This window comes from Myotis myotis, unplaced genomic scaffold (assembly GCF_014108235.1).
Source record: "Myotis myotis isolate mMyoMyo1 unplaced genomic scaffold, mMyoMyo1.p scaffold_m19_p_6, whole genome shotgun sequence".
Lineage (NCBI taxonomy): Eukaryota > Metazoa > Chordata > Mammalia > Chiroptera > Vespertilionidae > Myotis > Myotis myotis.
This window is the reverse complement of record NW_023416368.1, coordinates 21563767-21590664: the sequence shown is the minus strand read 5'-3', so window position 1 is coordinate 21590664 and position 26898 is coordinate 21563767. Positions and strand designations below refer to the sequence as shown.

Below are 26898 nucleotides of genomic sequence, written 5' to 3'. Positions count from 1 at the left end.
AGTGGGAATTCTCAGGTCTCTCAAACTTGCTGAATCTGCAGTACCACAGAATTCCACCCACTGTGGGTCCACAGTGTCCATCAAAATAAAAGGCATTTGATCAACAACTTGAAATGTGTCTTACAATTACTCAAATAGCTCTGATACTGCTCAATATTTTCATTACATTTTTGCATATACAGTATCCTTTCAGAAAACAATCCTTTTACTTCAATTATATACTGGTGATGATTAAACACAGAATGTATAGCCTGATTAAACTTATACTTGATTAACCATCTCTAGCCTTTCCAGATAAAAAGTAGACTAAAAAGTTTGTCATTATTAAATATATTCTGAGGAGGAAGTGGAAAAAATTGTTTTGGGAGTTAATCCCCAAAATGTTGTGAGCAATAGAAATGCGATGAAAGAAAAGTGGTCTTACAAGTCTACTTTAAAGGGAAGAGCACATCTGAGATACCACTGCAGACTGCTGAATTTTGCAGGAGCTGAGCTGAAAGCATCTAGGCCACCCCTTCTTGAAATTCTCATGGTTCACTCTAGATGAGTTGTCAAGAACTTATTCTTGATAGCTGGTTCAGCAAACATCAGGGAAACTAGCTCATTGGCTCGGGTTTTAAAAATCCTTGTTTGTTCTCTTTTATTATAATGAAATTAAGTTTGTAATTGTTACAGTATACTCTGTTTAAAACATTAAATAGTACTGCAAGGACTGGTAGAGATAAAAATATCTCTTAATACTTGTTGATAAAATATAATAAAAGCAACCCCCCCAAGATTCTACTTAGCCTTAGGAGCATGAGCACAACCATATGGGGAGGAGATAACCAGTCTCTCCCTTCATATATATTTTTTTATTTTCTTGTTATACCTTCCCAAAACAGAGACATTCAACAGTAGTTAGAATGGCCATCTCCCAACATTAAAAAAAATCCTGTTACCCCCCCACCCCCAATGGGTGAACAAAGTAAATAGTAGTAACCTAGAGTTCAGCTGAGTGAGCCATTGTGGAGCCTTAAGTGGTGAGGTCTTCCAATTTCAGTGATGTGTCTTCAACTTGTATCATCATTTTAGTGGAAAAACATAATTTAATTTTGGTGGAATGAGATTCATCTCCCAACAGGATTAGTAAACAGCATTCACTGAGTTTCAAATTCTTCTTTCGTGAACTGTGAAGAAAATGAATGGTAGCTAGAAGATCAATGGGATTCCAGCTCCAGCTGCAGATGGAATGACGATATACCAGGACAAAAACACCTATATTTGATTTACAAAGCTAACAGCAGTTATAAATCTGCAACTTAATTACAGACCAACTACACCACAACCTTTTCAAATGGCAAAAATACAAAAAAGTGTTACAAAAATATTTCAGAAAAAGTGCATAGTCTAAGTGCATAGTAAATAAAAGCACTGAAAAATATCTTGCTAGAGGGAGTTCAGCTTGGAAAAGTTATTACCAAAGCTAAACATTTTTATTTTACACAAGCTATACTCAAAAATAGCTTTATGAGACTGATTTCTGGCTAAAAGTTTCAAAGGGTTTATTAGTCAAGAAACAAATACCTTAACTGACATGGGTGGATAGAAAAGAAGTGAAGCTGCCTACCCCACAAGTTCATACTCATGATTTCTGCAGTATGATGGTGCTAATATATGTAGTAATCACGGAATTATTGCTAAAGTAGTTTTCAAATAAAAACGAAAAATTAAGCTTGACACAATCTGACCAAACTAGTGTCATTTTACAATTTCAAGATTATTTTACAAAACACCTACATTTTTTTTACACAATAGGCAGCATTTTCAGACAAAAGTACTTTTAAATTTATTCTGACATGCTCTAAATGAATAAATTACAGTTAAAAAAAAAGTCAACTAATCTTTCTCTTGGGTCAGAAAAAGAAAAGAGCGGCATATGAGATTGAGACAAGTGCAGAAAACCTACAGAAAATGAGTGGGTATGGGAGGGTCAGTGATCACATTAATCTCACATGGTGTGATGTTCTCCAAGGTTAAGAGTCAATCTGCGCAGAGCCAATTAACAAAAAATTTAAAGAAAAACTTCATTCTGCAGTTAAACCCTTTAATGCTTTCATTTATTCAAAATCAGTCCAGCTGTTAGTCTGAGGCTGCTGGAGTTACAATAACCAAGTCCTAGCAGTTGCAGCACTAGGTATTTGTGCCTGCAAGTCATTAAAAAAAAGAAAAAGAAAAAAAGAATGCCTTTCTCCTCCAGACCAAAAGTTTGAGTAACAGTTTTAACACTAAACCTAAAATGATTTACAAAGGGGTTTTATGTAACAAATGGCTTGAAGTAGTCTATTAAAAAATTGGGGAGATTTTGATTTCATAGTGACTCAGCAAGGCATTTTTGTTGTTTAAAAAAACAACCCTCATTTCCTTACAGAAACAGTTTTTAGTTTTTAATGAACTTGTAAACAAAAAAGCTCCCATTTCAAAATAAAAACAAATCCCAGATCATATAGATGTTTACAGTGATTACATTTATCTAAGCAACATACATACATATTCAGTTTTAAGATGTTAACTAAATTTCTGTGACAAATATGCTTTTTTTTTTTTTTAATACCAAGAACATTATAGAGTTAATGCAGAGTCCTAAGGATAATCTAGTAGTCACTAAGTTTTTCTTAAGTCTTCACTTTAGATGCTGTTATTTCTAGCACAGGTAAGCAGGCAGTCTTTCATATGCTCAAACACTGGAATCTTTGGTTGCTACCGTATCAGCTGGCTTGCGAACAAGAAGCCAACCATTTTAAGAATGTTTTAAGTGAACAACTTGCAAACCCCAGGGGTGGATAAACCCTAAGAATGCACAATTGTGAGCATTTACAACCATCACAACTGTGGCTGAAGACTGTTCATGCCGTTCTTCTGAAATGAGATCTCAAAGCAGTATAGTTCAAAGAAAAAGATTTTAACAAAAAATTGGCATATGCACAATTTCTCCACCAATTTGTGGTGTCAACCATTTAGTTAACTTTTCCACTTGAAAAAATGCAATAGAAAACTGGACACCATGTTTCACTATCTCAGTTAATATTCACAATTACAGCGGCTACAACTCGGGACACAGCATCACCAATGCTGCCCAGAGCCAGTTTATACTGAAATTAAGTTCTTTACACCAAGTAAATGGTTGTCCACAACCACTGGCTAGTGTACATATGAACTAAAATTTCTAGATTTTGGGAGAAACAAATGCTGCTCCGATCATCTGCACTGCTTCTTCTGTTCCTTGATTCATGCTTAGAAACCTGTAAAAAAATAATAATAAAAAAAATAAGTAAAACAGGAATAAAAGGTTAAAATTCCACGTTAAAAAAAATTCTTAAGCCACACCCAAATTAAGGAAATTAGTTAGATCTGAGCCAATGATTACTTTAGAATTGTGACTGTTGATTTTTATCTATTTGAAAATCATGAGCTCTTTTTTTAAAAAAACAAAACAGAAAAATAAGAAACTTTTTTGTTCTGGATATTTCTAGGTAGGAATAGTGTGCAGTGACTTAAAGCCTCCCAATCAGCATACAATCCTCAAGCTAGAGAAATAATGGTAATTCCTATAAGCTTGTTTTTTGTTTTTTTGTTTTTTTTATTTCTGTGTTTCTAGTACCTAGAACATATGTTTACAACTATTTGTCAAATAGATGGAAAACAGATTGCCCTAACAAATGGAAAGTATAGTTTTAATCATACTATGTATGAGTAGGATTTTTCTGCACGTTATTTCTGATACAAATAAGGAACAATAAGTTTTAATAAATGTATTCAAGGCATAATTATTTGAGTTATTCCACTGAATACAAAACTGAATATGGTTTTTTTTAAAGAAACTTAGACTCAAATTTTTTTAATCTCCATCAGTTGCATTAAAAAGGCTAGATTTTGTCTCTGATTTGAAAATGCAGATAGGTTGCTCTTTTGGCTTTATTTACTTCTCATGCCTTCCCATCCTACAAACACTCCCCTCAGCCACAATTAGACTCTAGGGCAGTGATGGCAAACCTAGGGCAGTGATGGCAAACCTATGACGCGCGTCAGAGGTGACACGTGAGCTCATTTTTTTGGTTGATTTTTCTTTGTTAAATGGCATTTAAATATATAAAATAAGTATCAAAAATATGTCTTTGTTTTACTATGGTTGCAAATATCAAAAAATTTCTTTATGTGACATGGCACCAGAGTTAAGTTAGGGTTTTTCAAAATGCTGACACGCCGAGCTCAAAAGGTTCGCCATCACTGCTCTAGGGCAAGCATGTGAAACTCGCAGCTGGTGGCCCACATGTTTGACATGCTTGCTGGGCTACACGTAAAGGCATGTTACCCTTATAGGCAGATCTATTTGATCTCTCACTTCCTTAGCACAAACCATGTTTCTGTCAATCACAAACTGCTCCTTTTTTGAAATATTCTCTCACTTGCTAACTAGGAGTTTGTCTTTTATCTGAAGTCAGAAAGTCATCTTCATTCCTTTAGTAAATATGTTGTGCTACGCCTTGTCAGATGTCAGTGCTACACTTCCTTGTCTCTCCATAGTGCCTAAAACAAGGCTAGGAACAAACAGATCTTTATTGCCTGTTTCTGAAAATGTACTTTACCACAAGGAATATCATTACCTGGTATATATTATTGATAGGATTACCAAGGTAAGCCATTAAAAAAAAAAAAAAAAGGCTACCAAATCAAACCTGATTTAAAAATCTGACCATATTCTATAATCTAATACCAATTTTAAAATACAGAGTATTTTAAAGCAAATTAAAACTATGTATGGATTAGCGAAATAAAATGACTTTTTGTGATGAGCATTTGATTTAAAGTACTGCAATTATTCTTAAAATGCCATAAAAAAAGTTTCCACAACTATGAATATTGGGTTTTCTTTTATCATAGCTTGCTTACATAATTATATTGAATAATTACTATTTTGAATATTTAAACAGCTTTAAATGGAAACCAGTCACTAACAAACTAAAAAGGAAATATGTTACATTGGAGGCAAAATATGAAGAAAAACTCGTGTGTTTTTAACAGGGATAAAAATTATATCTAGGTAAGAATTTTATCTGTTCATCTTTTAATATGATTTGAAGAACTGCTAGGTCAATTAATGATTACAATTGTTATGGATTGGTTAAAGGCTAGCCTAACAATATTCCTGGTACAATACAACAGTCAAATCCAGATTGGACTCTTCAGGTTAGCCGGTAGTAGGTAGGACACTTCGCCCAGGAATCAATGTTTCTCCAGTGAATTGTCCTAAGATGTTACTAAAGTTTGTTCAGAAAAAAAACAACAACTCAATAGGAGCATCCAGGAGGTATCCGACATTCCATCTTCAAGTACTAAGCATTCTTTTCCCCAGTGTGCTTGGTTTTGATCTTGTAGTTTAGGTGGCATCTCCAGGCTTCTCAAAGTTCAAACTCATCTTCACTGCAACAACACTTAAAATAAAAAATGGGTGCCTTTGTTCCTAAAAAAAGAGGGGAAAGAAAAGTTAAAACAGGTTTGGAGGGTTACTGTGACAGATTCAAGAGTTAATAGCTATATTTAAGTTTCTTTTTAAATCTGTGAAAGAAAAAAAATGTTTATTTTTATATAACTAACCAGGAGATTCTATCCCTCAATATGAAAAGTATGTATCTGCTCCTATTTGTAAATTAAATTCAGATGTCCCTGAAAATGTTTTATAGAACCACAAACTAGTTCAAAGGGATTTTTATGTAATTATAGTAAGGCTTAAAAGTTTATGATGGGCTTTTAAAATCCTTTCACAGTATAAGACATTAACTTTAAAAATTTTTTAAATATAATACTCATTTTCATTACTATGTAATGTCATTTATATTAATTAACTTTTCCTATAATGTGCTTATGTGGTTTTCTTTTTTTGGTCACACAGAATCAAGCCGACAGAATCTGAAGCAGATTGGCAGTATAAAAGTTAAAAGAAAAAAAATTAAAGAACCTATATATAACTCTTCCTTCTCCACAGAAAAGCATTATATTAGGAAAGATAAAGGAAAAAGATTTTATTTTTATCACTGCAAATAAGATAAATGACAACTTAAGTATACCAAGTATACATCATCCCTAAACTGCATTAAAAAACAGACTGATGATCTGATTTCTTGTCTTCCCTGTCACAGAATTCATTCTGCTACAGATCTCTGAGTTTGCAGAATTTTAAAATACCTGTTACAATTGATTCCTTCCCCAAATGGTAGATGGTCTGCATTATACACCACTGAGTCACAGTGACACTGTACTCTTCTGGGTCTTCTGAATGGTTGTATCATCCAGACAATCTGACAGGCTGCAAAGTTTGACAGGTCCGGCAAGCCTTGAAGATGTGGGCTTCAAATCATCACAAATCAACTCCTGCACACTCATCTTCATTTCCTGTTCATTTGCTTTAGTTCTTTTCTCTCCACGTTTATTGTTCCACAGTGAAAAAAGCTGACAAAAATTTCAGCAAGCAGATGCAGCTCCCGGGCACTTCCTTGAACTGAGTGTATTCAGAGCACACCAGTCGCTCCAGATATCTCAAGGTCTTCCCCTGTGATTTGGGTTACGTTGCTAAGTGACCAGCCACGTTCCTAGCAGCAATTGGTGAAGTCAGAAAAAGTTAAGCTAGACATAAATGGTAGGTGAAGCCCAGTAAATACTGGAAGGTAATTCAAGGAAGACCATGGATATGGTAGGATAATGTGATGAAAAACCATTACTAATCTCTTGAATGCCAACAATTTGACATCCAAGTACTTATGACAAAACTATGCTTAGTACTGATGGCTGGAGTAGTGAATTGATTGATAGATGGGTTAAGGTGATAAGAACAGTAGACTTATGTGAGGATCAACCTTTGGTTTATTACCTTCTGAAATTCTCCCATCTCTGCCCTTAACTAAAGAAATGAGCAACTTAATTGGATTGGTAATATCTTAAAAATATTTCCCTTTCCTTTACTTTTTAAATGTCTTGAAAAGTACTTGGAGGAAGTGTATTAGGAGTGAATCTTTTCTTTTTCTCTTTAACATGTATAAAAACAATAATTATAATCATGTGATACCTGAGCACTGAAAACTAGTACAGAGCACAGTAGGCATTAGGAGAAACACTTGTTTCTTATATCATTCTTTTGATGGGCTTTGTAATGGAACATTTCAAAAGATCTTTTCTTTAGAAAAGTAATTAGGATAGAAGCCTATTACATATAATAAACCTTTCTTAGCTGAATTCAGACTTTTACAAGTCTTTGGACATTTTTAAGTGAATTGCTAAAACAAGTCATTATAGCTTTCTATGAAGAAACATTATAGATTTTTCAAAAATAAAAATAATCACATAAAATATATTAGTGAATGCCACCATTTGGGGGATTTTTCCAGGAATAGATATTCCTGTGATACAAAGTTCTACTTGCTGAAGATTCATTTAAGAAACTGAATTCTGATGTGGAAAACTCTGAAAATATAACTCCATGCATAACAAATTGACAGGATGTATTTGAAAAGCACCTTCTAGCCCTGGCCAGTGTGGCTCAGTTGGTTGGAACATCATCCTGTGCACAGAAGGGTCTCGGGTTTGATTCCTGGTCAGGGCACATAACCTAGGTTGCAGGTTCAATCCCTGGTTAGGGTGTGTGTGGAGGCAGCCAATTGATGTTTCTTTCTCACTCTCCCCCAAACTAGAGATTGGAATCAGGAATAAGTAGACCGACTTTCAAACTCCATACTTCAACAATTTCTTAATGGATGGATGACCCGGAAATGGTTGGGGTTAAGGTTAGGGGAATTGGCTCCCCTTACTCATTTCAAGCCGCCTTCAAACCCAATAAAAACCCTGTTTTGTGTAAAATTTGCTGGGGCACTAAGTTCTATATCCAAAATAAATGTTTTCAAGAAGTCAAAGATCAAAAAGAATTTTGTTGTTTGTATTCTGTGGGATGGCACATTTTAGTTGCAAGCAATATTTTGCTTGGGGTCAAATTATACTGCATGGACATTCATCTCTGAAAGTAGTCAATGACATGTGATGTGTTTTAAGCAAAGTCCATTTTAATTGAACAATTTGTATAACCTGTGTCTAATAATGTTATAAGATTTTTATAAGATTTTAAGTTGCTTTTTATAAAAAAAAAATAGCTACAAAGTAAGGATTAAACTTAAGTTTAATTTTTTTTCTCAAGGAAATATACTAACTCAGTGGATCCAACTGCTCATCTTTAAGACCTGGATAGGGCAGGGCAGGACAAAAATTTTACTTGTTTATTGAGTAAGAAATACACAGTAAACTAACAATGAAACTAGCTCAAAATAAAGTATAATTCTTTCTGAAGGCTGCTGAATGCCTGAAGTGAAATGTTCTAGGTCAGCTGATATTTCAATCTAATTTTAGTTCTAGAAACTGCAAATCATGATGATCCTATTATCCCAGCTAGCTTTAGGCAAAAATTGGTTTCATTTTGTGAGAAAAAGCTAATATACTATAGGTGTCAGATGTACCAAGGCCTCAGTTTAGAGACTCTAGGTTGTCTTACCTAAACAGTAGCATTTCTTCTATATTTTGGTGCTATGATTAGTTATACAATGATTAAAACACTCAAAAGGGGCAATTAAGTACCAAGTGAGATGCACAGGCAGAACACTGGGCAAGCATTAGTGTTTGCTATCCTGAGCTGAAATTTCATTGTCTAAGAACCCTCACTACCTTAAAACTTCAACTGTGAATCCTGCCCAATACGGAAGCATCTCTACTTCATTCCTAATAGATGAGCTGCTGGGATGAGGATGACATCAGTTAATTATACTTCTTATAAAGTATCCTCAGAGTAGAGCCTATTTTTTCATTATAAAATCGTTTAAACACAACACTAAAAATATGGATCAAAGAAGACCAAGTTCAGACTAGAGCCGTCATTCAGAAATTAAATAATTAAAGCCCCCAAACCAAACTTTACCTGCCCACTACTTCTAGAAAGTAGGCAGGTATTAGGAGGTAAGCCCTAGAAAGGGGGGAAAAACAAACAAAAAGCATGAAACACAGGAGTTGAACTGTATGACAACAGCAATAAGAAATGGAGCTGTACTCTAACAGTTCTACTCCTGTAGCACCAAGAGTGCTGGAGAAAGACAGGAACAGACTAGCAGTTCAATGGCATTTGCCCCAGTTTTTTTTTCAATTTGCAAGGCCTAACTGCAGAATTCAATTCCACATCAGACTCCTAGATGTTGAATATTAGCATGATTAAAAAAAAAAAGATAAAGCCAAAAGCAAATGATCATTTGGAAATTAAAGAACACATGTAAGTAAATATTAGCTAAGAGATTTATGTGTCGAGCTTTTCAGTTATTTCAGCATTTAAGAGCTTAAGCTAGATGCTCTACAACTGAGAAGATAGACACTTTGGGGCAATGCCAAACTCAGACTCACCTCTTGAAATCAGATGGTGTTCACAATATTCCATTTTAAATGCTAAAGCATTAACATGCAGAAAAAATTCTTAACACTGTTAGTCTGAAAGAAAGTCAAGACATCATGGCTAACCAGCTTCATTATTAAAAATCAACAAGTGTTAGGTCTAGGATTTTGGATTTATTGACTATACCATATTCCCAACACCAAATGTTTATTTTGGAAAGAGTTAATGAATGAGTAAAAAAGATGCAGCTGTTAAAAATGACCCAAAATCCCAAGAGGAAATGATATAATATACACACATATATGTATGTACAAATACATATACATGTATATATGAACAAGGACATTTGGGTTTAAAGTTAGTAGTCAAATTTTCCAAGGACGTTTTTTTGTTTTGTTTTGTTTTTAAACAAAGCCAAATTTTTATGCATTTTAAAACCACCTCCTCGATCTAACACTGTTAGAAATGAATGAATTACCCAATTTTGTGTTCAATTTTTTTCCCCTGTAACGTCACTTGGTTCTTGGCTACTAACCTTTCATGTTACTCTTGGTTTTGTCAGTTTGCTTGCCTGTGGGGGTTTGGGCCTGTTGACCCTGCCCACTTGAAGAGGCTGCCTGCTGTGCTGCTTTCTGCTTTAACATTGTCCAATCAAATGTGTAGTCATATTGGTGGTTCAGGGTTCTGGAAAATATAAAATTATATGTTAATCCTTCAATAAGACTCTAGTTTAATACACAACTGAACTTTCAAGACAGGGCATTTTTTTAAGGAACTGAGTATTTTCTCTTAAGGGTGATAACTTCCAAAAGATTTCTTTCCCTACTGATTTTTTTTAACCATTCATTTAATTAAGTCTCACTTTATAAATGTCAGGATAAAGTGGGAGGAAAATGATGTCACCACATTTGATCTGCTATATTTGATAATAAATCCTCTACTGTTAAAAAAAAAAAAAAAAGCTGCCTTTAAACTTTCTTAAAAGGGGCAAGAGGGTGGGAATGGAAGGCAGCATGAATAGCAAAAACACTGTCAATTATCTTGTGGGAATAATCCTAACAAGGAGGTACTGCTGAAAACAAATAGAGCAGGAATGGGACTCTAAGTTTGTAAGAGATCTATGCTAGTGGCTTGGGAAGACTTTTCTGGGGTTAGAGGATTACCTCCAATTCTTATTAAATCCAACCCCGTGCACTTTATCTCTCCCCTCCCCTCTTCAAGACCAATTCTGGGTTGCACCAAGGGAATCCTAGATTTGGCCTGCCTCCACACTATCGAACACTCTATGACTGATATTTTAATTGCTTTTCATTTTGGTATTGAATAAGGTCCTGTACCAAAGTTGGAGACTTCCATGGGCCACCAATGTCACTTAGATGTAATGTAAAATGCAATTATTGTGGAAAAGTTTGATTCTACTTTGAGCTTGATTCAACTGTTTATCCATCCCAAACTAAAATAATTTCAAGTACATTAATACTACAAGTGGTAAAAAGCTGAACAAAATCAATTTCTTAAAATTTTACTCATGTTGGTTGGGCCCACTTTAATTTTCCACTTGTCAGAATAGATATGTTGAGTAAATTTAACTAATCCCCCTTCACTGGACTTTAGAGTCTTAAACACTTTAAGAACTGACCTGAAAAGAATGCGGAATAGCTGCCTCAGATACATGTAATCTGGGGCTTCCTCAAAGCGCAGCCCACGACAATAGTTTAAGTACATGGCAAACTCTGCAGGAAACCCCTGTAAGTTCAAGAGTAAAAGACAAAGTTAAAAAACAAACAAACAACTTATTTCAAGATAGAAAAATCAATGCATTTGAATACAAGCAAAATATGTATTTGAGGAGGGGGTTTACTACTTTATTGGATGATCTGAAAGTAAAATAACTGATTTGGTATCCTCATAAAATTAACAAAAGTTCACTATCTTGACCACCTTATTATTACTTTATCATTTAATACTGGTAGATAAATATTTTTTCCCCATTAACATTATATTGCAAGCACCCTTTTGTTATTTCCAACTGCTTCATAAACCTCTGTGTTGGCTGCATAACAGTAGACCTAATGAATACATCATAATTAACTTGTACCCTTTAACTAGACATTTAGGGGAGCCAAACTTTTTTTTAATAAACAATACTAATAATCACATCTGTGGGCATAAACTTTTTCCATGTTCAATTTCCTAAGGAAGATTCTCAAAGATGTTTATAAACATTTAAGGCTATAGATATTAGTCATCAAAAGTATTTTGCCACCAAGAATATAAATGTGCAAAGCATTAAAATAACAAAAATCCCTACAACTCCTCTCCTTCAGTAAATGTGAAAGTGAAGGGAGGTAAGTGAAAAGTCTCTTTGCACAACCTTACGATTTCAATGAATTTCTCACATCTAGAACAAGGCAGGATAGAATGGATTTATTTGCAACATTTATTTTTAATAATTGTATTGATATAAACAGTTTTAAGTTTTACAAAGTACTCTTATGCTATTTTATTTTTCTAGGGTGAACATCTGAAAATAAAGTCATGAATATATTATACATCTTTGTTTTTAAACTTTTTTTTTAAAAATATATTTTATTGATTTTTTACAGAGAGGAAGGGAGAGGGATAGAGAGTTAGAAACATCGATGAGAGAGAAACATTGATCAGCTGCCTCCTGCACACCTCCTACTGGGGATGTGCCCAACCAAGGTACATGCCCTTGACCGGAATCAAACCTGGGACCCTTCAGTCCGCAGGCTGACGCTCTATTCACTGAGCCAAACCAGTTAGGGCTGTTTTTAAACTCTTAACCAGATTTAAAACATTCTCACTATTTTATAGTAATACCTAATACTTCTGTATTTACTACACACTGAATCAATTGTATGTGGCTAATCCAAAAGACAGTCATAGCCCACAATTTCTATACCAAAATTAAGATGTAGTCCACATGTAGAGACTGTTATAATCCTTTCTCTTTTGGAAAAATGGCTGACTTTTCTAATGAGACAAATGAAACTTTCTGTTCCATGGAAATGTAGTCTATAGAAAATATGTTTTGCTCTTGAAGCATATAGGTTTTAAAGTTATCTGGGTGAATTACAACATAACGTTTTACTTATTAACCTAAAATATATTTCATAATTGCCCTAACTAGTTTGGTTCAGTGGATAGACCATCAGCCTGCGGACTGAAGGGTCCCAGGTTCGATTCCGGTCAAGGGCATGTACCTTAGTTGCGGGCACATCCCCACTGGGGGGCATGCAGGAGGCAGCTAATCAATGTTTCTAACTCTATCCCTCTCCCTTCTTCTCTGTAAAAAAATCAATAAAATAAAATTAAAAAATTTGAGGGGCAACTTTGCATGCCCTCCCTCCTCCATCTGCCAAATTCTTAGTCCTTGGACAAAAATTACTCCTTTGGGCACAATGTCAGATGCCTCTTTGAAAGTGGAGAGCAAAGGAATGAGACATAAGACTGTACGATTAAAGGTGAGGCAAAGGGAGAGATGCTGGTTTGCTGTCTGGGGAGGACCTGGCTGGATGGGACATAGCCCTGGCCAGTCCTACACAGCCAGAGGTCAGTAAAATAAACAAACAAACAAACAAATTTCATGATTTCAAACAATAAATCCCAAGGTGTCTCAGAAAAGATCATAGTCTCCCACTCCACGAGGCATGACATTCGTGCACTGTGTGTGTGTGTGTGTGTGTGTGTGTGTGTGTCCCTCAGCCCGTCTGGGAGCCCTCGTGTTGCTGCGGAGGCGGGCCGCTGTGCTCGCCAGCCATCAGCAATCAGCTGGCTTGTGGCTGAGCAGCGCTCCAACTGTGGGAGCGCACTGACCACGAAGGGGCAGCTCCTGCGTTGAGTGTCTGCTCCCTGGTGGTCAGTGTTGTGTCATAGCGACCGGTCATTCCGCCTTTCTGTCAATTTGCATATTACCCTTTTACTATATAGGATATGTATAGAAGGCGAAAACAAATTTGTGAATGGGGAGGCACATAAAGATATCACCAATTATCCCCTCCAGAGTACTATTTCAACTCATGCTGATTTCTACTTTCTATCACCCAATTATGTAATTACATACTATTTTCTCATTATTTCAGCAGGTATTCAACAGTCTAAAAGACAATCATGTGGTCATCTTTCTGTGGGAAACCATGACTAACATGGTTTCCCACAGAACATCTTTCCATTCTAAACTCACATGCTTCTCTACAAAGTTTGAGATTTCAGAGAAATAAGCCTGATTCAGTCATCTGTATTGTCACACATGTACTATTTTATGTTGTTCTGATCTGCTAGCCTTTGTTTCCCTACTCCTTTTGTACCAACTGTCAATAACCTTTTTAAATTTAGAATATTTTAAAATGTAATATTTCTCATAAATTAGTGAGGTTCCATTAGAAAAGTTTGCCTGCTCTCTTATTTTCCCTATAATTTTTAACAGATGACAGAGCTCAAAGAAACCAGAAACAGTAAAACACACACTTAATGGCAAATGGCTAGCTCCTAAAACGATGTTTAAATTCCAGAGATGGCAAGAAAAGTGTTTCTTTTTGTTCGTGGGTCATTTATATTAAAAACAAAATCAAGCATGTACACCTACCTTACATAAAACTTCCACAGGAGTGGACATCTTCTTTTCACTAATTTTTTCATATTTTTGTTTCTTTGTTGCAGCCTGTGGAAAAGAATCAAACCACACAGACATGTTCAGTACTACTGAGATCCTTATTAGTTTAACATACTAGACACAAATGTAAACTTAAGATTCAAGAGAACATAACCTAGATTTAAAAAAACCCCAAAGTACAACATATTTAAGTCCCCCACCCCCGCAAAATTGTTAATTTCTATATGGGTTTCTATTTCAATAACATTTTTAGCTATTAAGAGAGGGTGAGTCTAATAGGAACATGAAGATATATATGACTTAAATAAAACACGGGTGATCAAATTTGAAATTTTCTTAACCCATAGTCAACACAAGAGCAAAGATATAAGCAAGTCAACACAAAAAAAAGAGCCCATCATTTAGTGACATTAATAACTCGTGCCACCTGGTCAGTGTAGCTCAGCGGTTGAGCATCGAACCAGGAACCAAGAGGCCATCGGTTCAACCCAGTCAGGGCCTATGCCCAGGTTGCAGGCTTGATCCCTGTGGGAGGCATGCAAGGGGCAGCTTATCAATGATGTCTCTCTCATTGATGTTTCTATCTCTCTATCCCTCTCCCTTCCTCTTAAAAAGAAAAGAAGAAAGCAATAAAAAATATATAAAAATAACTGGTGTTAAGTCAAAATACCTTTCCAATGAAAAATATTAATAATGAATAAAGCTACTCATACATAAACACAAAACATGTTCCTAGTCTCACAGATAATTAAAAAAAAATACAGACACCGTTTTCCTTTAAAGGATGAATAAAATATTAACATATAACATAGCCATTCAATTCTAAGACACAGATATTTATCATCAATACACACAAAGAAATGTTAGGATAATTAAATAATACAGCTAGTATTACTGGCTAAACCAGTTTTACTGTACACTAAAGTATAATGGCAACACGTCAAAATGAGAACGTCTCCACCTAAGTTCTTAGCCCATGTTAACTTCTATCCAGATAAAGCTTCTGGTTGCCAATGGGTACCTGGCTTCCTGTCTCCCAAAAAATGTGTGTTCTTCAAGTGTGAATGTGGGATTCTATTAGCTTATTCTTACTGAAATGATCAGATTTTATTTCCCAATAAAAAGTAAAAATAAAGTAATTTCATTTTAGAACACCTCCTATTTGAAAGAGACTTAAAGTTCATCCCCAATATTATTTTTACTCTTAAAACAAAAGAGGGGGTGTGGGGTGGAGAGGGGAATAAAAGGGAAACATCTGTAATACTTTCAAAAATAAAGATAAATTAAAAAACAAAAACTGGTCATTTGAGTCTGGTTTACCTTTAATCCTTGCCATGGCAGGCTGGTTCTATTAAAATACATCAAAACATATCCTAATGATTCCATGTCGTCCCGGCGACTAGAAAAGAAAATGTAAATTTATAAGCTGAAATTATTATGAAAAACGTGAAAGAAAGGTACACAGAAGAATTTTGTCAAGTGAGGAGAGAGCAATTTGGTGTCTTGTACAAGGTACATAGTTAAGATAATAAAAAAGTTCATTAATGGGTTACTTCTAAATAAAACTCATAGAATCCCAACGTAATTTTTAGAGAAGAGCAAAAAGGATTTAGCTAAACAACTTTCCAAACCAAAGAGCAGAACTCTTGTAAAGTTTTGCAGAACCTCATAACTTTATCGAGGCTGAAATAAATTAACAATGTAAACCTAATTAAACATCTATATGATCTCTCTCTCTTTCTCTCAACACTTGAACAAAAACACAGGTTTGAAATGCAAGGCTCTACTTATATGCAGGCTTCTTTCAATTGACCACATTCAACAGACCAGACCCAGAGCAGTTCAAACCTGACTTGTTCAAGGGTCAACTATCACATACATACATACATTCAGACAGGTCTATATATTTAAGAACTGGTAGTACTTTGACCTATAGAAAATGTGAAATCAGTTTAACCCAGGGTATTCAGATATTCATGGATATTTTCTAAGCTTGCTTTAAGGAGCAAAAAATGATTTATAAAAGATGGAGAACATGAAAACCTAGAACTCAAGCCAAGAAACAGCAGAGATTATGAAGACTTATTCAGACTAGATGCTATTAATTTATGGTATGCAAGAGTAGGACAGAAGATGATCCACCAACCCCTTTTGGTTCATTAGTACTCAGATAACATTTTCCTTGTAAAAATAACTTATAGTCTTCCCCAAAACTCAACTTGTATCACTAAAACATAAAAGCTCAAGATCATCATTAAGAAAATGAAGTACTATCTTCAGCTGCAAATATAAACATCATGATAAAATTGCATTTTGCATCTAACTTTTCACCATGCAGTATTTTTCTTCCCAAGGAATTGACCTTCAACAAAGAAAACAAAAAGGCCTCATTTAATTGGCTTCTCTGCACTGGCTAAAGCAGCAGGTAAAAGATTTAATAAGCACCCTTCAAATCCTCAGCCAAGAGATATCTTTAGATACTATAAGAAACTAACTGAAATATTTAAAAAAACACATTAATGGCTTTTGCTATGAATTTTATTAACACATTCAACTGTCAAACTCACCTCTGTTCAATACCAAGATGTGCATTGATGCTAGCATATCGGGCAGTGCCAGTGAGATTTTTATCTTCTCTGTATGGTATGTGTTGCCTTGTCCTGTTGTCTCTGTACTTTTTGGCCAAACCAAAATCAATAAGGAATAACTTTAAAAGAAAATAAAAAGACATTATTAGGTTTCTACCTTGTTCAATTAAACTATTTTATTCATTAAATGGCATCTACTTTCTTTGTTCAAATACATCAAAGTATCATAAGTAGAACAGATATCATGAACAAACGTAACACTCCAATAAGCTTTTATTAGTCCTCATCAATAAATCAAGTTTAAAAAAATAGTTAGGTCAAGTGTTTGATTCTGTCAACTGAACAATTTCACAGGCTCAGTTCATTCCACACCCAGAGGCCTGTGTGCTGTGTGCCATAATGGAACCCGATATCCAGGTACTATTGGTAAACAAGACAGCTCTCAAAGTTTGATATTAACAAGAAAAACCAACATTTTTATTAACAAATATAAGCATTTTTTAAACAAGCATGCATTACATTCTACTACATGAAGTGACATTTATGCATGTGATCAGGTTAAACTTCTAGAAACTATAACAAGTTGACCTACAATCTTTAAAAAGTACTTAATATCAAGGTGGCTTACAATCAGCAGTTTAGATAACCTAACCAAAAACCAAACTAATATTGTATTATAAAATAAAGTTTAGTGCTCTCTCATATATGGTACAAAGAGATTAAGATACTCATTTATAATATTAATTTTTAAGTAATTCGCCGTTTACTCCCCATAATTAAAACCTTTAAAAGAGCCCTAGCTGGTTTGGTTCAGTGGACAGAGCATCAGCCTGCAAACTGAAGGGTTCTGGGTTTGATCCTGGTTGAGGGCACATGCCCAGGTTGCGGGCTCGGTCCCCAGTGGGGAGCGTGCAGGAGGCGGCCGGTTGGTGATTCTCTCTTAACATTGATGTTTCTGTCTCTCTCCCTCTCCCTTCTGCTCTGAAATCAGTAAAAAATATATTAAAAACGAAACAAAACACAACACCTTTAAAAGAAAAAAACAAACCAAACTATTTTTGACAAAAAAAATCTAAATATGTTCACATTTACCTACATTCTAAAGCAAAATAAACAATATTTACTTTAAAGTGTAGCTTTTATCATAAAATCACATTAAGACTATTAAGCAAAGCAAGTCTATATGCCCTTACACTAACATAGCCCTAGACCAGTGGTCGGCAAACTCATTAGTCAACAGAGCCAAATATCAATATCAACGGTACAACGATTGAAATTTCTTTTGAGAGCCAAATTTTTTAAACTTAAACTATATAGGTAGGTACACTGTTAACTTAATTAGGGTACTCCTAAAGCTTAGGAAGAGCCACAGTCAAGGGGCCAAAGAGCCACGTGTGGCTCGTGAGCCGCAGTTTGCCGACCACGGCCCTAGACTATTAATCTTTACTAGTTATGCCTAAATTTTGTAGTTTTTTCCATTAGGCTGACATTGGGGTTCCTTATGTGACAGTTTATAATTTGTGATATGCTGGAAAACCTGATTACCTAGTCTGTTAGGGTTTGTGTCAAAAAATAAAGCAAGTTATTAATTTAAGTGAAAAAGATTTGACCAAGTGTTTCTCTTAGTTGGATGAAAAATACCTATTTCAGGCAGGCACTGTTAACCTAGTCTCAGCTTTAAGCTGGATCAAAAAGACAATGAGGTTTGAGCTTCTGTAACTATGTTAATGTGATATTTATTTGATTTACTACTATAAAAAATGAAGATTAAATTTTTAGTAAAATGTAGTTGAATAAAGAAAGCTCTTATAAAGACACTAACTTAAGCAACTGAGTTATAGAAATATAAAGTGTTATAAAACAAAAAACTCATGCTGTTTGTCTTCATATGAATATCAGTTTAGTACACAAGTATCAAAATGAGCAAAATATTTCTCTTAGGCAAAACAGAAATTATGACGTAAGCTCCACAGATTCATATAGAAAATCAATCAAGGGAAAAATAAACACAAAAGGACACCCAGCCTCAAAGTATTTAAAAAATATCCCTAAGAATTATGTGGATTTTGAATAAGAAGTGATTAGAACAGTGATGGCGAACTTATGAGAATAGGAGATAGTTTCAGAACTCATTTTTTGGTTGATTTTTCTTTGCTAAATGGCATTTAAATATATAAAATAAATATCAAAAATATATATCTTTGGTTTACTATGGTTGCAAAGATCAAAAAATTTCTATATGTGACAACGGCACCAGAGTTAAGTTAGGGTTTTTCAAAATGCTGACACGCCGAGCTCAAAAGGTTCGCCATCACTGGATTAGAACACAGACTCTCCTCTAAGGGCTATTTTCCAGGATTTCTTCGTTCATTATTTCAAAGTAGAGAAAATAGGAACATCTCTGACATGATTATGTCTGATAGCTTCATTCGTGTCTAAATCGACAATCAGAAGCTGATGTGCAATTCAATAACCACACACTTTCTCACAACTAAAAAGACTGCTTTAGAAACTGTTCACTAGAGTATTTTTCCTTCCACAACTCTAAATGATGAAATGTAATGAAGAAAACAAAAAACATTCAAACGCTATCTTCTTAAACATCTCAATCATTGGTATCAAAACAAAATACTACAAAGCAAATCAATTTAAAAATTTCTCTTGTAAAATCTAAGTCAGGAAAAGTAATGTCACTGCCAAACAAAGGTATCCTATTTTAAGAGCAAACAACTGAAAGAAAAACTACTTAAAAATTTAAAAAAGTTTTTAAATCTCTTGGTAATTCATCATTTTCTGAGACCTATTAAGCATCTTTAGTAGCTTTCTATGCTCTGAATTTAAAAATGAATGTAAACATATAATGGAAGTATATACATGAAACCACATGATACCAAGGATACAAACAGCCGCAAGTATGTAAAGGTAGAACAAACAAGGAAGTCAGTATTTAGTAAGTCATAAGATAATGCATTTTTATAGGTTTATATATGCAAAGAGAAGCCTAATCTCTTTGCTGAGTCAAGCAAAACTGTGGGTTTTAAAAATATGTATGTTCTAAGTAAAATTTCTTCCTGTGTTAAAGAATACAGCACGATTCTTCAAAGGCATGTGGAAATGAGTTAATGTTGGATATACTGGGATAACTCTATTCAGTAGAGGTGCATTTTCTTCAGAAACACTACTGCCAATTTTAGTTTTTAGTATATGCAGCAATTTCTCCTAACCAGGGGTCACATTACCCTGCCCTTCCAAAGACTTAACAAATTCACTTTTCCTCACAACCCAGCTAATCTACAGAGAATATAAACAATTAAAAAAAATTAATGGAAATTATTAAATAATTATGGTACAAAATATAAGTAAAATGTGTGAATTAATGAATAAGTAAAAAGGAGAACCAAATTTGCCTTGCAATGTGCCTCACACACTTATAACACTTCCCTCTTTCCCCAACCAAACCTAGTCACCACAGTTGGTACTACTTCTTTGTCCATGAATAAAAATAAATGTAAATTTATGAAACCTTTGTGACAGCAAGAGAAGGTGGCCCCTAAAATAATGCTGGGTAGTATGTACAAAAATTACGTATCACTCAGATGATGCATGTGGTAATTAGGGAACTACAACATATGCTCACATATAAAATACAACTTTCTTTTTTAAATTACTCATGGCAATACTTCCTTCTCAGTGTATCTTAAGTTGATAAAGACTCATTTGCTCTTGAGCTTCAAAATTTACCTAAATTTTATGATTAAAAAAACTATTATTTAAATAGAAAAAACCCCACCTATTTCCCCTTGTCTGAAAATTCATCCAGTAAGAAACATATTTAATATCTACAAATGTAAAAGATTGTGAAGAGTTCTGTTTACATTTTAAAAAGTTAGAAAATTATGAGGGTGTTTATCTAGACTGCCAAACACTAAATCATCAGATTATACTTTCACTTAGTATTTGTGTGTTATTAATGGCAATTGTTTAATTATGTTATTGTTATATTGTTAGAATGCAATGTCTTCTATTTCCAGAGCATATGTTCTTACTGAGGTAAATCAATTCTAGAAACAGTAGAACTGAAATCTGACCTACACTTACCTGAAGGTCATTAGGGAAGGAGAAGAGAGTTAAGGCATAATATATTCACCATTCAGTACTGATGTATTTCATGCACTGAGTTATGCAACTCCAAATACATTTTTAAACTAAAAAGTCTATTTCAAGTTTATCACCAAGAAAAGAATTTCCATACTAGACTAACATATTATTTCCTTACATGGATGTTAGGGATCTAAACATAATCCTGTTTTCATTAGGTTTTCTCTAAACTTTAGAAGTTTAAGCGAAAGCCACAAAGAAACATCTTAGTAATGTTATGTTTGCCAAGTATGTCTGAATAATGCCAACGTAAGAGGTGCTTGAGAAAGATCTACATTTTCCAGAATTAAAACAAAACAAAAATAATCAAAATAAAACAATAAAAAAAGAAAAGCACATGAATTTGGGATTGAGTTTGGAATAGGAGACAGTTTCAGACCTGGTTTAATCCTGAGAAAGATGGGTCCTGAGAAGTACTAACAGTCATGCTTCTTTTCCTCTTCCCCACTGGAGATTCTAAACACTAAACAGACAATAGAGGGTGGCAGTGCATCAAACAGTATTGCTTACATTGCAACAATGGCCGGCGCAGACAGGCAACACCGAGGCATTAGAGAAAGAACAGGGTAGCCAAATGCCATCCTTCTTCCACCAAGCACTGAGCTTCTCAGTTTTCCAAATAAGAATCACATGATCAAGAACATTTGAATTCTGGAAAATACTCAGGTTTTTTAATGCCGCTATAATGTGTCACTGCCTGAAACAGGGATAGCAATGGTGACATTTGGCTCTTTAATTTTTTAATCAAAAATGGGGAATTTGGATTTGTAATCTTTAGTACCATAATCTGCCCTTCTCTCCCCAAAAATTATACAGGGGGGAAAATAATCTTCAGTAAGGAAGAGGTAGAAGGCATTTAGTCACCTTAAAATTTATTTTCATAAGCATGCAGGGCTGATTACTGGAAGAGATGAGCAAATTCACTAAGATTGGAGTGGCCACTCCTAAACATCAAATTCAGAACAATTTTCAAAATAATAAATTTTACTTGAAAAGTCAACCTCAAAAGCCCCCCAAAACTATGTTTTCCAATTAACAGAAAACTACTAGAACAAGCTGACCAAAGAATCCAGTCTCATACAACTGGCATTTTTCAAACTACAATACAGAAAACACTAGAAACCAACTACATAAACAAAACACTAGTCTAAAATGTTCAAGAACATTTAGAATTTGAGTCTTAGCTAAGTTAAAACACTGTGCTTCTACCCTAGGGGGGCTCTCTGAATCTGTGTAACAGCAAGTAGCTCCACAGTATCCTATTTAATATCGCTAAAGAGGACACAAAATCCTAAAGATTTTCATAGCTGGGCAATTTGGACTTTCTAACACAACTGTGTAATTAACAAGCTATTTGTAAAGGGGGAGGGGAGGAAGCAAAGAGGAATTATCTAGATCATAATTTCGTTTAAGGCAAAAAACCATGTCCTGCAATATCAATACAGATCACATGAGGATAACAGATCTTGGGGGGGGGGGCAGGGAAAATGGGGTGGGGGGCTGTGAAATGCCCAAAAGATTAGGGTCAAACTGACAGAACTGCCCCAAAATTAAGACCAGTAAATTCTTTCAATTACATTACCAGGTTTGGCAATAACAATTTAGAACCTGGATGCTTCAAAGAGAGAAGCAATATAATATTTAAAAAGAAAAAAAAAACGATGATGCAATTTGGGAATGTCAAGGTAAGTTATACATAGATTTAAACACCTTTATTTTTTAAATATTTAACTCAGCTTCCAACAAAAAAAATTTAATTTCCTAAAACTTGGTCAGACCAGCATTAATGTCTCACACATTAACAAATAACACCAGTTCTAATGGTAATAGCTCCAAGTTGGCATTCATACAGGCAAACAAAGGTAAACATATATAGCTAGACCTCAAACACCAAACATTTCTTAATGGTTTAATAAATCAAATGGGAATCTTCCTTCCAAAAACATAACAAAACAAAAAAACATAAAAAAAACAAAAAGCCTCCAAGTTGTCCTGAAGTTGAGAATTTCTATCAGATCATTAGATCACAATATGCTTAGTGTATTGCCAATGCTGCCTGTCTGCCCGAGCTCAACATTGAATCAATCGATAAATAAAGCAATTCACTCAAGACACTAATAATTGCAAAAAAAGTTAACACAATTTAGTTTCTAACTGCAATCATGCGTCACTAGCTAAAACCCAATCATCCCCCAAAAGTTCAACAGCTCTGAGACCCCAATGAACACTAATTTTGTTGTATGAATATTCATTCCACTTAATATTTTCCTTTGAAAGGGGGAGAAGGGATAGAGAATCCACCCAACTTGGCACCCCAAAAAATGTCAACTACTTTGAAGCAGGCCCAAAAGTTATCCTTTTGAATACAGAAATCCAAGGACTGAAGAATGCTCATTATCAACCATGCTCAGTCAGCAAATGTCAACACCATGGTTTCCACGCTGGCACAAGCACATATGAATATAAAGTAGCTAAAACTGTTCAATAGTTCAGTAACAGATTATTACATTTCATTATAAAGCCCCTGGGAATTTTATATTTCATATAAATAACTAACCTTGGTTGGGTAAGTTGGAGAAAATTTATTTCAAGTTACTAAGTTAATAAGAGTTAGCTGATATTCTTCTAGTTAGTACAATATTTTAAAGCAATTATCAATAGCAAATTAAATTTACTATGACTTTTTAAAAAACGCAAGTTTACCAAAGCAATTCTTGGAGTTTTTACTCTGTTCTTTCATGCAAAGAACATTTGACTAACCTTATTACAGTGACGCCCAATACCCATTAGGAAGTTATCTGGTTTAATGTCTCTGTGTATAAAATTCTTTGTATGCACATATTCAATTCTACTGATCATCTGGGGAAAGAAAAAGGGAAGAGAAAATTGAGTCAAGCGATTTGAATTAGATGATAAAAGCTATAAATTGTTATTGTTTTCAACTGAAATAGAAGCACTTTATTAACTTTATTCTTGTTTGCTTATTTATTTTTAACTACACATATCCAAAACATTCCTGGAAGTTGGTAGCATACAAAATAAGCATATGACTTTATATAAATGAGGCCGTATACATGCTGGATTTCCTTTTCTTTCTTTCTTTTTTTTTTTTTAAACATTTTTTGGATGCCCCCATTTTTTTCCCCTCCACACTAATATAATCATATTCAAAATCTGAATTGTTAACATGCCATCTCACAAGTTTTTCTTGAAAATTCTATCAAGTCAAATGGTGTAGGTCTTACAAATATTCTGTGGTATAGATACGTTTTCCCCAATCATCCCCAACTCACAGTATTATTATTTCCCTACTGTAAGCAATAATTATATTAATAAACTTAAATATGCTACCTACTAGTGCTTTTATTTCTATGGGCTCTAAGTTCCACACAATTTCAGGGAGAGTTGCTGGGTTAAAGGGTATTTTTCATTTTGATAGGTATCTTTTAAAATAGGTTATTAACAATTCATTTTTCGACTATGAGTATATGAGAGTATTCTTTTATCCCACTAGTAAAGTGATTTCCGTTCTAAATTTTGCCACTTTGACAATTATCCCCTAACACTTAGTTTGGAAATCTGTTCATTTGTACTGATCATTTCAATTTACTATTCTATAAACTATCAATATATTTTTGTCCATTACTCTTTTGACTTGTTCTTTTCTTGTCAATTTTTCAAAAATTCTTTGTATGTAACAATCTTTTATCTGTAATTTGTTATGTAAATAGATTTACATTTTTAAAAAACCTGTCTTTTGACTATTTATGATATCTCTTCTAAAATAGTTTTAACTTCAAATGATCAAATATGTCTACCTATTCTGCAAGAGATACTTAGAAATAGTTTTATTTGACAATGTTTGCCATAGCCATACTGCCAACATTATCCTACCCAGTTCTTGCTCTTCTCAGTAGTACGTGTAAAGATTCTATTTTTTTTATTTGTCCTAATTTTCCCGAGTTTTTATTACTAGGAATATAAAGATTCTAAAACTTACTCATTTACCTTGACAAATGTCTTTTGAAGCCAAATCTGGAATCTCTGGCTTACACTGTTTACTCTCAAGGAAGTAGATACATGCAATGTCCAAGTACCACCTTGTTTATTAAGGAATTAAACAAACCACTTGGCTCACTTAATGTACACATTCGTCCTAGCTAAATAATACCCTTCATTAAACTGTGACTATTAACTCACTAGGAAAACACTGGGGGAAAGACAATGGCACAAACTTTAGACTAATTCGAGTGTTGCCTATCATCAAGACTTAGTTGGTACCTGCTAAAACAAATGCTTTTCTGCATCCTGAATTACTCTTTATCCTTCTCAACCAGTGTACCCAGAATATACTTTTATCACAGAACCTAGAACATTGTATTTTTCCATTTTTCTCTAATACTGGTAAACTCTAAGCTCCTAGAAGGAACTAGTTATGTTTTTTCATACCCCTCTCCCCCCAGTGCTAATTACAGTAGCAGGCCCTGAAATGTTTCCTTATAAATGCCTATGTGTTACTGAGGCTATAGAATATAAAACTTTTATTAGGATTCACTTACATGTTAGTTCAAACATATTAAAAGGCTGTAAACTTTTTAATGTTTGAGCATATAATATGCCAAAAAAAGAACACTGTACTTTACTAATATGTTAAACTTGGGAAATATCAGGCGCTGATTACAAAAAAAGTGAGCACTACTTTCTAATCCTTTGTATTTTTCCTAAAATTCTACCTCAAATGCTAGTTCTGTTTATCATCTCATTTTACTTTCTTATGATATCTGATCTAAATTTTTAAAATGTTTTTCTCTTCCACAGCAATTTTACACATTCAGTTAACTTGACCCAATTCCAACAGTTTCCTGCCCTTAAAGGTATCCTGACCAAAATTAAAAATTATATGTATTACCTGTTTCCGTAAGGCTTGTTCTGACTCTATTCTCATATCTTAAAATTCTTTAAAACACATCTTCTTTCTTATAAAAAGAAAAACCTAAGCTCTGGCTTTAAAACAATTTAATCTAACACCAGCCAATGCATAGATCGAATTCAATACACGTCCAAAAATTCCAACTTTGCTTAAATTCTACCAATGGCTGAGTTTCCATCACTTCGAAAAACATCTATTTGGCCAAAAAAAAATAAAAAGTAAAAAATAAAAAAATTGATTTTAGTGCCTTCTTTATTAAAATATAGCTTTTATAAGGTTCCAGACATAATACATAGCATTCAATCTGTATAATTTAGCCAACAAAATTTCAATATGTACATTTACTTATATTTATATACTACACTCGGAACCCTTTCTTCAAACAAAATCTTATAAGGAAACTTGCTACATTCAACACTAAAACAAATGCACTTCATCTGATGGAGCACCATGAAAACTACTAGTCTAGAGGTGAGTAGTAAACCAGCATAATCCATTTTTGTCCTATACTGATCGGAAAACATCTACAAGTCATATCAGAGTAGTACACTTGAATGAGTACATCCTCCTGTTTATCTTATTTGCTGATCCTAAAGTTAAACAGTGGTGAAGAGTCATATTCTCATCAAAATTTCACATACCTGGTCAGCTAACATAAGTACAGTTTTCATTGTGAACCTTCTTGAACAGAAATTGAAGAGGTCTTCAAGGCTGGGTCCAAGAAGATCCATGACTAGCACATTGTAGTCTTTTTCCTGACCATACCACCTAACAAAACAAAAAAGAAAAAGGAAAAGCAAAGGCATTATGAAAAGCTGATTATCACTTAATATCACCAAATTTTTTTATATTCTTAAACCTTAAGAATAAGTTTTCCCTCTCTGGTTCAGATGATAAAGGCACCGAGTAAGTACATTGTTGAACACAAAGTAAGGGTAAGGTGACTTTTCTTCTGTCAAGTGACCTCATTGTCCTATTAAGACAAGTCTTGCCTGGCAGACTTAACACCCCTCTTATAGGACAGCTGAAGTCTATACACATCTGCCACTGATTCCTGTGGCCTTGGGCAAGTTCTTTAATCTCACCTGGTCTTACTTTCTAATTGAAGAAATGAAGAAGACTATGCATATTAGTC

General features: G+C 34.2%; 1 protein-coding gene across 12 annotated transcripts in view; it reads right to left on the bottom strand.

Annotated features, from left to right (window-relative positions):
* Window positions 1-839: 839 nt before the first annotated feature.
* CSNK1A1 (casein kinase 1 alpha 1) overlaps window positions 840-26898 on the bottom strand; it is a 41140-nt gene continuing 15081 nt past the window's right edge. Inside the window, exons 3-13 of one of the 12 annotated variants that reach the window (XR_004968154.1) lie at window positions 26405-26531; window positions 23594-23692; window positions 21213-21296; window positions 16655-16794; window positions 15408-15486; window positions 14061-14135; window positions 11091-11197; window positions 9987-10135; window positions 8232-8261; window positions 6223-6626; window positions 4896-5500 (exon numbers count right to left, since the gene is read on the bottom strand). Coding sequence is in view for 7 of the 12 variants with exons in the window: in XM_036312761.1 (XP_036168654.1) it covers window positions 6607-6626; window positions 8232-8261; window positions 9987-10135; window positions 11091-11197; window positions 14061-14135; window positions 15408-15486; window positions 16655-16794; window positions 21213-21296; window positions 23594-23692; window positions 26405-26531 (910 nt within the window). In the remaining 5 variants the exon portion in view is untranslated. Of the gene's footprint in view, window positions 3282-4895; window positions 5501-6221; window positions 6627-8226; window positions 8262-9981; window positions 10136-11090; window positions 11198-14060; window positions 14136-15407; window positions 15487-16654; window positions 16795-21212; window positions 21297-23593; window positions 23693-26404; window positions 26532-26898 lie in introns of those variants that run through there. The other 11 variants (XR_004968156.1, XM_036312762.1, XM_036312766.1 and 8 more) reach the window with 11 other exon arrangements.